General features: G+C 51.0%; 1 protein-coding gene across 5 annotated transcripts in view; it reads right to left on the reverse strand.

Annotated features, from left to right (window-relative positions):
• The window catches only part of DPP3 (dipeptidyl peptidase 3), a 31,748-nt gene that overhangs the window by 18,143 nt on the left and 1,288 nt on the right, over nt 1–12,317 (reverse strand). For 2 of the 5 annotated variants that reach the window (XM_017537059.2, XM_017537055.2), the window contains exons 2-6: nt 10,316–10,593; nt 7,543–7,632; nt 5,221–5,358; nt 4,564–4,638; nt 3,884–3,977 (exon numbers count right to left, since the gene is read on the reverse strand). In XM_017537059.2, the coding sequence (XP_017392548.1) occupies nt 3,884–3,977; nt 4,564–4,638; nt 5,221–5,358; nt 7,543–7,632; nt 10,316–10,593 (675 nt within the window). Of the gene's footprint in view, nt 1–3,883; nt 3,978–4,563; nt 4,639–5,220; nt 5,359–7,542; nt 7,633–10,315; nt 10,594–11,759; nt 12,248–12,317 lie in introns of those variants that run through there. The other 3 variants (XM_017537058.2, XM_037741570.1, XM_017537056.2) reach the window with 3 other exon arrangements.

A 12,317-nucleotide genomic window follows, 5' to 3' on the forward strand; every position in this document is an offset into this window, starting at 1 on the left:
TATATATATATATATGTGTATATATATATATGTGTATATATATATATGTGTATATATATATATATATGTGTGTATATATATATATATGTGTGTGTATATATATATATATGTGTGTATATATATATATATATATGTGTGTGTATATATATATATATATATATAGCAGCTGGGCATGGTGGCTCACACCTGGAATCCCAGCACTTTGGGAGGCCAAAGCGGGTGGATCATCTGAGGTCTGGGGTTCAAGACGAACCTAGCCAACATGGTGAAATTCCACCTCTATTAAAAACACAAAATTAGTCGGGTGTGATGGCATGCACCTGTAATCCCAGCTACTGATGAGGCTGAGGCAGGAGAATTGCTTGAACCAGGGAGGTGGAGGTTGCAATAAGCCATTTTACACCATTGTACTCCAGCCTGGGCGACAAGAGTGAAAATCTGTCTCAAAAACAAAAACAAAACAAAACAAAAAAAACTGGCTGGGCGCAGTGGCTCACACCTGTAATCCCAGCACTTTGGGAAGCTGAGGCGCGTGGATCATTTGAGGTCAGGAGTTGGAGATCAGCCTGGCCAACACGGTGAGACCCCGTCTCCACTAAAAATACAAAAAATTTAGTTGGGCATGTTGGCAGGCGCTTGTAACCCAGCTATTTGGAAAGCTGAGGCAGGAGAACTGCTTGATTGCTTGAACCTGGGAGGTGAAGGTTGCAGTGAGCTGAGATTGCGCCACTGCACTCCAGCCTGGGCAACAAGAGCGAGACTCCATCTCAAAACAAAAACAACAAAAAAATAAAAAACCAAAAATATATGTATCATATAACATGTGCTTTCCATGTATTAACTTCTTTAAGCCTCATTCCAACTCTGGGGGAAGGGGGAAACTATTATCTGCATTTTACAGATGGGAAACTAAGGCACCGAGATGTTAAGTGGATAGCAAGTGGCAGATTGGATTTTAAAAGACAGCCATATCCGAATATAATTGACAGTCCCACAGGGAGACAAGAGGGTGACTGAGGGGAAGAGCTGTGATGATAGCAGAAGGGAGCTGGAGTGAAGTAGGGGGCTGCGCAGTCTTCCAGAAGCTGGAAAAGGCAAGGGAGCAGGTTCCTGCTGAGACTCCAGAAGGAACGCAGCCCAGCTTCGCCTTGCTTTTAGACTCTGGACCTCCACAACTGCAATAGAATAAATCTGTGTTGTTTGGTGCCACTAAATTTGTGGTAACTTGTTACAGAAGCGATGGGATGCTAACACACTATTGTATTTTCCTCATCTCTGATCAATAAAATATACTTCAAAGCTACGTAAAAACAAACAAACAAGCAAAAATAGCCACAGTATTTCCTGTCTTACTGCTCTTTTTAAAAAAAGAAAGCTGGGATAGGATCTCGAAAGGTTGCCCAGCTGACCTGCCTCCTGGGCTCAAGTGATCCTTCTGGCTCAGCCTCCTGACTAGCTGGGATTACAGGTATGAGCCACTGTATCCAGCTCAACTGTGACTTCACCCACGCAGATGTGGGACCTGTGTTCCCTCTTCCTGAAGCCGAAGGTTGTGACTTCAGTGGCACATACATCATGTATGTGCCAAGGCCAGGTCACACAGGTGAGCAGGCTTCCGCCTGGCTGTCCTGGGATGTTCACTCTTGGAGCCCAGCTACCATGAACAATAAGAGGGTGCCACGTGAGGTATTGTGGTCAACAGCCCAGCTGGGTTCCAGCTGGCAGCCAGCACCTGCGTCTGAGCAAATGAGCCCGCGGATACCTGCGGCCCCAAGCCATCGAGTCTTCCCAGCTAAGGTCCCAGACATGGTCACCCAGCGACTGGCTGTTCCTACTGTGCTCCGCCTGCATTCCTGACCCAGAGTCTGTGAGCATGAAAATATTATTATTTTTTTTTTGAGACAGAGTCTTGCTCTGTCGCCAGGCACCAGGCTAGAGTACAGTGGCGCAATCTCGGCTCACTGCAACCTCCGCCTCCCATGTTCAAGCCATTCTCCTGTCTCGGCCTCCCGAGTAACCAGGACTACAGGTGCACACTACCACGCCCAGCTAATTTTTGTATTTTAGTAGAGTTGGGGTTTCACCATGTTGGCCAGGATGGTCTCAATCTCTTGACCTCGTGATCTACCTGCCTCGGCCTCCCAAAGTGCTGGAATTACAGGCGTGAGCCACCATGCTCTGCCAAAAAGGCGGTTTTGTAGCACTAATTTGGGAAGCATTTGTTCCACAGCAATAGATAATGACCCACTCAGGTATCCTGGCTCCAGGGCCTCACTCAACCGCTGCCCGACACTGCATCCTGTACGTTAAGTATGGGCCCAGCTTATATTCCAGTGAGATCCTCTCCTGTTCCTCTGAACCCACATCTGCCATCATCTCCCTGACGGATACTCAGATCCACCAAGCGCTGAGCACTGGGGAGACGATGGCGGATGAAACACACAGACCCTCCTCTCGGGAGCTTGGAGTTAGGGAAACTACTGAGTGTGCCTATGGGAAGAGAGAAGTGCATGGACTCAGTTATGGGAAGATGGGGGAAGATCCTGGGGAAGGCGACGTCCATGCGTGGCCTAGAGGACGGGGAAGAGGTGGCCAGGGCACAAGGAGAGGCCAGAGGAGGTTCTGCCTGGGAAGCAGGGAATACACTGTGCAAAGACCCGGAGAGGGGCCAGGTGCAGTGGCTCACACCTGTAATTCCAGCACTTTGGGAGGCCGAGAGGCAGGCAGATCACCTAAGGTCAGGAGTTGGAGAACAGCCAGGCCAACATGGTAAACACTGTCTCTACTAAAAATACAAAAATTAGCCAGGTGTGGTGATGGGTGCCCGCAATGCCAGCTACTCTGGAGGCTGATGTAGGAGAATCACTTGAACCCGGGAGGCAGAGGTTGCAGTGAACCAAGGTCGTGCCACTGTACTCTAGCCTAGGCACTCCAGCCTGGGCGATACTTGAGACTCTGTCTCAAAAAATAAAAACCCCAAAACAAAAACAAAGACCTAGAGAGGGTCCATGAGAAAAAAAAAATATGGTGCTAAACCAAATCATTAAAAAAAAAAGAGAGGGAGAGGGTCCATGAGAACTGGGTGCTGTCGAGCACAGCCAGAGCACAGAGCACAGAATGGGAGGCTGTGGAGATGGGTGGGGAACACCCCAGGCAGGGGCTGGGGGGTGGGTAGGGAACAAAGTCAGGTGGCAAAGGCCTGCACGCTTCTGTACAAACTATTTCCCCTCTCCTGGGAATGAACCCCAATTTCCCTTTGAGAACATCGCTCCAGCCCCCACTACTACTACCCTAGGTGCAGGTGGCTGCGGAAGGGCCAATCTCTTTTTTTTTTTTTCAGACGGAATCTTGCTCTGCCACCCAGGCTGGAGTGCTGGAGTGCAATGGTAAGATCTCGGCTCACTGCAACCTCTGCCTCCCGGGTTGAAGCGATTCTCCTGCCTCAGCCTCCTAAATAGCTAGAATCATAGGCAAACGTCAGCATACCCAGCTAATTTTCGTATTTTTAGTAGAGATGGGGTTTCACCATGTTGGGCACCACCCTGATCTCATGATCCGTCCCCCTGAGCCTCCCAAAGTGCTGGGATTACAGGTGTGAGCCACCGCACCCGGCCTGAAGGGCCAACCTCATTGCCTAACTACAGGATAGGCTGAGGCCAGGCTGAGCCAGTCAGAGACCTGTCCCTTGCTAGCCCTTAGGGATTGGTTCACAGACAAATACAGGACGAATATAGAGAAACTAGAGTTATTCCCTGGACTTATGCAGAAACTCCTGGGAGAGAAGGACCCTCTTTCCGCTGGAGTGGCAGGGCTGGTGGCCTGAGCCACCCAGGTCCAGAAATGGCTGGGAGGGAGCAGAAGGGAAGCCTGGGGCTAAGCTCACCTGTGCCGAGCACAGAAGCCAGCCGCACCTCATAGTGGGGCTTCCCTTCTCTGTCGACCTCTTTGAAGAGCCGGGTGTTGTAGGCACTGAGGTTCTAGAAGAGACCAGGGCAGGGGTTAGAGAGTGAGGTCTGGAGGGGACAGTGGAGTGGGAAGAGGAAAATGGGCCACCCAAGGGGGAGAAGGCATGGAGGCAAAGCAGGCTGGGCCTTCCCAGTTGGCTGTGGAAGGGGAGAGGGAGAGAGTGGGCAGGGACAGCCCAGGGCCGACTCTCCTGCTCTGCTCGTGACACTGTGCACTAACTTTTACAAAGCACTGACTCCAACCACTGTGCCAGGCACTGCATGGCCTCTATGAACCCAGGGCTACCGGAGGTGGGTACCACTTCACAGACATGGAAACTGATCACATAGCTGGTAAGTGGCTGAGCTGGGAGCGCCACTGACACACGGACCCCAGAGCCACACAAGGATGTATGTGGCTTGAGGTCCTGCCTTCTCATCCTGCTCTGAGCCTGTCATTAGGTTCTACAGCCTGGGGTGGGGCAGGGGTGGCGCCTTCCCTCATAGAGGGGTGGGGGGGTAGTCAAGCAGAGACCCAGGAGTGGTCACCAGGTATGAGGGGGCTGGGACTAGGAACCCCACCAAACCGCCGATACCCTGAGATCCCCTAACCCCAAACCTGTGAGTCCAGAAAGTCCTGGGCCAGTTTGGCATCTTCCATGGTACAATTCCCAGAGAAATAGGTGGTGATTCCCTGTTGGGGAAGAGAGGGGACATGGGAAAGAGGAGTTGCCGAGGTCAGGGCTGCAGGGATGTCATCTTCCAGGATTCCTGTCCCTCCCTCCTTCCAGCAGCCTCTACCCCTTACCTCTCCATCTACCTCTAGGGGAAAAAGTTGTAAAACAAACAGATGCTCATCTCCAGCCTTCCTGCAGCCCTGCTGAGGCCTCTCTCAGGCTGGCCCACCCCTAAGACTTGCCAAGGTCCTCACCCCAGGCAACTGAGGTGGCCTCCAGAGGTGGGAAGCCTGCAACCCCCTCCTTCCCTGCCATCCCTTCCTCAGCTCCCTCTTCCTTCAGCCTTCTTCTCCTTCCCTCCATCAGCACACTGCATCCTGCGTGCAGAATGTCAGATCTGGGAGGGCATTCAGAAAGCATTCTACCCGACCTGCTTCCCATTCTACAAATGACAAAACTGAGGCCTGCAGTAGGGAGTATTGCCTCAGGAATGTGAGGCAGAGCCCATCACCTCCCCATTCCGTGTCCTTCCCTCCTTACCAAGTGGCCGGGAAGGATTCCCTCCACTCCTCCTCCCCTTGGAGGAGTCGGGGCCTCACCTCCTTCCCCAGCCCGAGGTGTCGAAGCCTTGGCTCCAGACAGAACATAAGCTCCCCGCAGGTCTGCCAGAGGCCCCTGACTTCTTCTGGGTGCTGCTGAGCGGCCTCACTCCCTAGGATCACCCGTTCCAGCTTCTCCTGCAGGGAAAGGGAGGCCACTGGTCCAGCCACCCCACCCAAACCTGCCTTCCAGAGCCTCCCTATCCACTCCCAAGCTCTTCTCCCATGGCCTAAGAGCTTTGGCTCGTTGTGTGGTCCATGGATCAGCAGCACTGGGACCTGAGAAGTGTCAAGCCTCCATGTGCGGTGGCTCATGCCTGTAATCCCAGCACTTCAGGAGGCAGAGGAGGGAGACACGCTTGAGGCCAGGCTTGGAAGCCAAGATAAGCCTGGGAAACATAGAAAGACCCCCATCTCTACAAAGAATAAAAAAATTTAGGCAGGGCAAGGTGGCTCACGTCTGTAACCCCACGCTTTGGGAGGCCGAGACAGGTGGATCACCTGAGTTCAGGAGTTTGAGACCAGCCTTGCCAACATGGTGAAACCCCGTCTCTACCAAAAATATAAAAATTAGCCGGATGTGATGGTGCACACCTGTAATCCCAACTACTTGGGAGGCTGAGGAAGGAGAATCGCTTGAACCCAGGAGGTGGAGGTTGCAGTGAGCTGAGATCCTGCCACTACACTCCAGCCTGTGTGACGAAAGCAAGACTCTATCTCAAAAAAAAAAAAAAAAAAAAAAATTAGGCCAGGCACAGTGGCTCATGCCTGTAATCCTAGCAATTTGAGAGGCCAAGGTGTGAGAATTGCTTGAGCCTAGGAGTTCAAGACCAGCTTAGGTAACACAGTGGGATTCTGTCTCTACAAAAAAAAAAAATTTTTTTTTTTTGTTGAGACAGAATCTTGCTATGTTGCCAGATGCCAGGCTGGAGTGCAATGGCGCAATGTCGGCTCACTGCAACCTCCGCCTCCCGGGTTCAAGCAATTCTTCTGCCTCAGCCTCCCGAGTAGCTGGGACTACAGGCATGCGCCACCACACCCAGATAATTTTTGTATTTTAGTAGAGATGGGGTTTCACCATGTTGGCCAGGATGGTCTCAATCTCTTGACCTCGTGATCCATTCACCTAGGCCTCCCAAAGTGCTGGGATTACAGGTGTGAGCCACCATGCCCAGCCCTCTACAAAAAATTTTTTAAAAATCAGCTAGGCGTCGTGGTGGCAGGTGCCTGTGGTCCCAGCTACTCTGGAAGCTGAGGAGGATCACTTGAGCCTAGGAAGTTGAGGTTGCAGTGAGCTGTGTTTGTGCCACTGCCCTCTAGCCTGAGTAAGAGTGAGGGGTCCTATCTAAAAAAAAAAAAAAAAAGAAAGAAAAAGAAAGGAAGAAAATTTAGCTGGTGTGGTGGTGCATGCCCACATTCCCAACTACTTGGGAGGCTAAAGTAGGAGGATCACTTGAGTCCAGGAGGTTGAGGCTGAAGTGGGTCATGATCACACCACTGCACTCCAGCTTGGGTGACAGAGCAATGCCCTGTCTTAATGAAAAAATGTCAGGCTGGGTGCTGTGGCTCACATCTGTAATCCCAACACTTTGGGAAGGCCAAGGTGGGCAGATCATGAGGTCAGGAGATCAAGACCATTTGACTAACACGGTGAAACCCTGTCTCTACTAAAAATACAAAAACTTAGCTGGGCATGGTGGCATGCGCCCGTAGTCCCAGCTACTCAGGAGACTGAGGCAGGAGAATTCCTTGGACCCAGGAGGTGGAGATTGAAGTGAGCAGACATGCCACTGCACTCCAGCCTGGGCAACAGAGCAAGACTCCGTCTCAAAAAAAAAATGTCAAGCCTTGGGCCCCCACAGACCTGCTAAATCAGATGCTGAATGTCAGTAAGATTGCCAGGTGACTTGTGTGCATGTGAAAGTCCCGGCTCTTAAACCTGCTGTAAGAACCACCTCTGCCCTAAACAGACTCAAGCCTCATAACCCTGGTGGGGATGCCCCCTGCCCAGCACTCGCCACTGTTCCTGGTGATGACCAACGAGCTCCATGTTTGCGAGCACCTAAAAGGTCACAGAACGTTTCCACATCCCGCCCTTGTTCCACCTGAAGATCAGCAGTCAGGGAGAGTTGTGCTTTTCATTTATACACAAAGAGGCTGCAGCACCCAGTGAGGCTGGTGACACCCACAGTCATGCAGGGTGACAGCAACAGGCTCAAGGGTCTCTGCTTCTGATACTCTGGTTAGGGCTCCTTCTACTGCATTCTCCACCCCTACCCCACCAAACACCTATCTCCACTTCCCCAACCTCCCTTGGCTCACCTTGGGCAAGTTGGGAACAAACTTGGTATCACCAAAGGACTTGTAGTTGCCCATGTTGGAGTAAACACCCGCGGCATAGACCAGGAACGCCTGAAGGGGGAGGCAGGCATCAGAGACCTAGGAAGCACAGCCTCCCTGACCCCAGTGACACTTCCTCCTGAGATGCAAATGCCCCAGCAGAACCAGTGTGGGTGAGGCTAGGAAATCTGTGGACAGGACCCAGGTCCTGGGAAGCCCCAGTCTGGCCCACACTGACTTTCACAGACCCATTTTCACACCCTCATTGTCCTGCCTAACTGATCTTCTGGGCAGTTCCCACACACACCTAAGCGCTTGTCTGTCTTTGCCCTCTCCAACCCAGCACCCTCTCAGCCACCTGAGGCTTCTGTATCCTTTAAGACCTAATTCCAGCACCACCTCCCTCCTCCTGGGAGCCTGTCCTCAGCCTCTGACTGTCAGGCAGCTGGCCTCAGAAGCAAGCAACACATGTTAGAGCCGGAGGCGCCTTAGTCATCTATCTTCTCTGTGGCTTCTGCTGGCCCCAGATCTTCCTCTGGTAATAAGGCCTCAGACCTCCTCTTGTGGGTGGAGGGCTGGGGGATCTCCCTTCCCCCAGCTCCAGGGATGGGTATGTAAGCTAGCTCAGCCAGTCTGAGAAACCCCCATCCCTGGCTACAGGGATGGACCTAAAGCTCAAGCTGGCCTAAGAGCTTTACCTAGGACATTTCCCATTGGCAAAGAGCCTCTGTACACCAGGGATCATCAGGCCTGGAACCCCGGAGCTCCCCTCCAGGAGTGAGAAAAGCAACCAAGCCGAGAGATGAAGATTGCATCCCAACGGGAGCACTGAATCCCTGCATCCAGCCCTGCCTGAAACTTCCTCTAGACCTGGACTTTTCCATCATGTGAGACAATAACTCTCTTTTTCATGTAAGCCAATTTGAGTTGGGTTTCTGCTACTTGCAAACATAAGAATTCCCCTGAAAACAGTAACGCTTGGATTGTACCTTTTCATTTATAAACATTTCCACAGATTATTAGCTCTTTTAATGAGTAAGCCAAGCCCTCAAGATGGGAAGTGATTGCCCAACGTTCAAAAGAGGTAGAGGAAACAGCACATCAGCTCAGAGAGAAAGAATCCAATCCCTTTATTTCACATATAGAAAAACAGGCCATATTCTTGTACATTCTTGGTGGGAATATAATGCAATGAAGCTTTTTTAGAAGATGATTTAACAGAATCAGTCAATTGTAAATGTACAGAGCCTTTGACCCAGCAGTTCTCCATCTAGAAATAGATCCTCCTCACATGTGTGCACAAGTATGCTCATCATGGCACTGTTTGTAAGAAAAACAGGGCAAGCTAAATGTCCAGCAATAAAGAAAAGAGTAAATTGATTATAGTGTACACTGTTATGGAATGCTTCACAGCCAATAAAAAAGAATGAGGTACATTTATATGTACCCCACGGAAGTTCTCCAAGAACTGGCATTCAATGGGAAAGGCAGGACACGAAGCAGGAAAAGAACATTATCTCATTTCTATAAAAGCAAAAATAAGGAACTGAGTCACCATGCATGTACACATATAGGAATGTAATACACAGATGGCATTGAAAAGGCTGTAACTGGCCGGGCACGGTGGCTCATGCCTCTAATCCCAGCACTTTGGGAGGCCGAGGCAGGTGGATCACGAGGTTAGGAGATCGAATCCATCCTGGCCAACATAGCGAAACCCCGTCTCTAATAAAAATACAAAAATTAGCTGGGTGTGGTGGTGCGTGCCTGTAATCCCAGCTACTCGGGAGGCTGAGGCATTAGGATTGCTTGAACCCAGGAGGTGGAGGTTGCAGTGAGCCACGATTGCACCACTGCACTCCAGCCTGGTGAAAGTAAGACTCCATCTCAAAAAAAAAAAAAAAAAAGGCTGTAACCAAGGCCAGGCATGGTGGCTCACACCTGTAATCCCAGCACTTTGGGAGGCTGAGGCAGGTGGATTGCTTGAGGCCAGAAGTTCAAGACCAGCCTGGCCAACATGGTGAAAACCCAGCTCTACTAAAATTACAAAAATTAGCCAGACATAGTAACACATGCCTGTGGTCCCAGTTACTTGGGAAGCTGAGGCATGAGAAGTGTTTGAACCTGAGAGGCGGAGGTTTGCAGTGAGCTGAGATTGTGCGGTGGTATTCCAGCAAAGAAAAAAGAAATAAATGGGAAAAAAAAAAAAAAAAAAAAAAAAGGCTGTAACGAGCCTCAGTGGTTACCTCTGAGGACGGTGCTGAGAACGATTGATCTTTGGGTTTTGTTTTGTGTCTTTCTGCATTGCTGCAATGCACTAATAATTCATGTATTACTTGACCAATACATCCAAAAACAAAAACCAAGAGACAGGCAGAACATTCTTTCCAGGGCCACACAGTGTGGTAGAGAAGAACTGGTCCTGATCTCAGACCTCCTGATTCCGACTCTGGACTCCTTCCTCTGCCTTCCCTGAATCTCCACTACAGTTTCTTTTGCTATAATCAGAGCAGCCACCATTTATCTTGAAGTCAGGCACTGTTCTAAGTGGGTCATCACAACACGAAGAGGTACATACATCCCACATGCATATTTTACAGATGAGAAGACTGAGGTTCCAGAGAGGAGAGGTGCCTGAATTTGTAACCTTTGGTTTAATCCTCCACCTACCCCTTGAAAGAGACAGACATTTGCATCCTGGTCTCTCACACCCAGAAGCCATTCAGGAAATGTGGGTTGGCCCGAGAGAACTGACCTGATAATCCTCCTCCGTAAGGCCCTCGGCCAGGGCATGTTGGCGCAGCTGGTCGGGGTCCTGCGCACGAAAGAGGCGGCTGAGAAGAGCATAGATGTAGGGGGCCTCGGGGGAGGTCTGCAGCAGCACGGCCAGGCCTCCGTACCAGGCCGCACGGGACAGGTGGTGGGCATAGAGGCGCTCTGAAGGTGACAGCAGGCGGAAGGCCTCACGGCAGTCCAGGCTAGACACACCGATGTCATTGGGCAGGATGTACTGGGTGTCCGCCATGAGCCCTGCTGAGAACCATCACTATCATCACAGCTGTCGTTTACCCCACACCAATTGCATACCTGGTTCTGAACTCTTATGATCTCATTTAATCCTCCCAAAAGCCCACATGGAAAGGAATACTATTGTACCCATTCACCAGATATGCTAACTGAGGCTCAGAGAATGTGAGATGACTCACTCAAGGAGGTCACAAAATATACTGGTGGACCATATTTGGTCTGTAGCCCCAATATCTTAAAGATTGACTCTAAGGCTGGGGATGGTGGCTCACGCCTGTTAATCCCAGCACTTTGGGAGGGTGTGATGGGTGGATCACCTGAGGTCAAGAGTTCAAGACCAGTCTGGCCAACAGGGTGAAACCCCTTTTCTACTAAAAATAAAAAATTTAGCTGGGCGTGGTGGGGGGGGCGCCTGTAATCCCAGTTACTGGGAAGGCTGAGGCAGGAGAATTGCTTGAACCCAGGAGGCAGAGGCTGCAGTGAGCCAAATCACGCCATTGAACTCCGGCCTAGGCAACAAGACTCCATCTTAATAAAAAAAAAAAAAAAAAATAGACTCTAACTACCTAGTGTTACATATGGGGAAACTGAGGTTCAGAGAGGCTAAGAGCCTTGCTTAATCCCACAATAGAGACATCAGCAGCAGAGACCCTCATCTCTAGGCTCCCAGCCCAGGCCCCTCCCTGCTTCCTTGTTCAAAATTCCTTTTTTCAGAAGGAGTCTCACTCTGTTGCCCAGGCTGGAGCGCAGTGGCGTGATCTCAAACTGCAACCTCTGCCTCCCGAGTTCAAGCTATTCTCCTGCCTCAGCCTCCTGAGTAGCTGGGACTACAGGTGCGCGCCACCAAGCCCTGCTAATTTTTATATTTTTGGTAGAGACGGGGGTCTCACTATTTTGCCCAAGCTGCTCTTGAACTCCTGACCTCAAGTGATCCGCCTGCCTCGAACTTCCAAAGTACTGGGATTACAGGAGTGAGCCACCGCGCCTGGTCTTTGTTCAGAATTCTTGACACTTTCCACTGCGCTCACAAGGATAGAGTGCCAAGCCACCAGATGGAAGGCTCAGCCTTTGGCAAGGACTCAGCCCCTGACTCCTCAAAGTCAAGTCCATTGCTTCACTTTTCTGTACCTCCGTTTCCTCCTCTGTGAAAGAGGGAATAGCCCCAGTCTTACCAGGTGGGTGCACTAATCAGATGAGGTCGTCCTGGACGGAAAGTATCCACAGCAATAAATGACTTTCCTTGAACCTGTCCCATCCTCATCCCTCTAACTGCTTTTCCTCGGCCCTCCATTCTTCGACTCTCTCCTTGTGCTCCGCCAGGGAAGCCACAGAAGTTCACAACCAGAAGAAACCCCATTTTACAGATAGAGAAACTGAGGCTCGGAAGGGCCAACAATTTACCGAAGGTCTGACAGCCCCGTTGAGACCCGGAGATACCCCAACCCGCAGCATTCTCCCCGCCACGCCCCGTCCCGGCTGAGACTGAGTTCCGCGTCTCCCCGCCCGGCCCGGGACTCCAGAGGCTCCGCCCTAAAAGCACAATCTCCAGGTTCCGAGAGGGCTGTTAACTCTTTGCTGCCCGGAGTGCCCCTTGGCCTCGAAGGCCGGATGAATTTGGAGGCGGTACTGGAGAGTGAGCAGAAAGGGAATGATTTTGCGCTCAGTACAGATTCGCCTTGGTCCCCCGGGATGACGCACTGTGACCCCAAAAACCAGGGCGCCGCGCCTCA

The sequence above is a fragment of the Cebus imitator genome, unplaced genomic scaffold, assembly GCF_001604975.1.
Source record: "Cebus imitator isolate Cc_AM_T3 unplaced genomic scaffold, Cebus_imitator-1.0 Scaffold102, whole genome shotgun sequence".
Lineage (NCBI taxonomy): Eukaryota > Metazoa > Chordata > Mammalia > Primates > Cebidae > Cebus > Cebus imitator.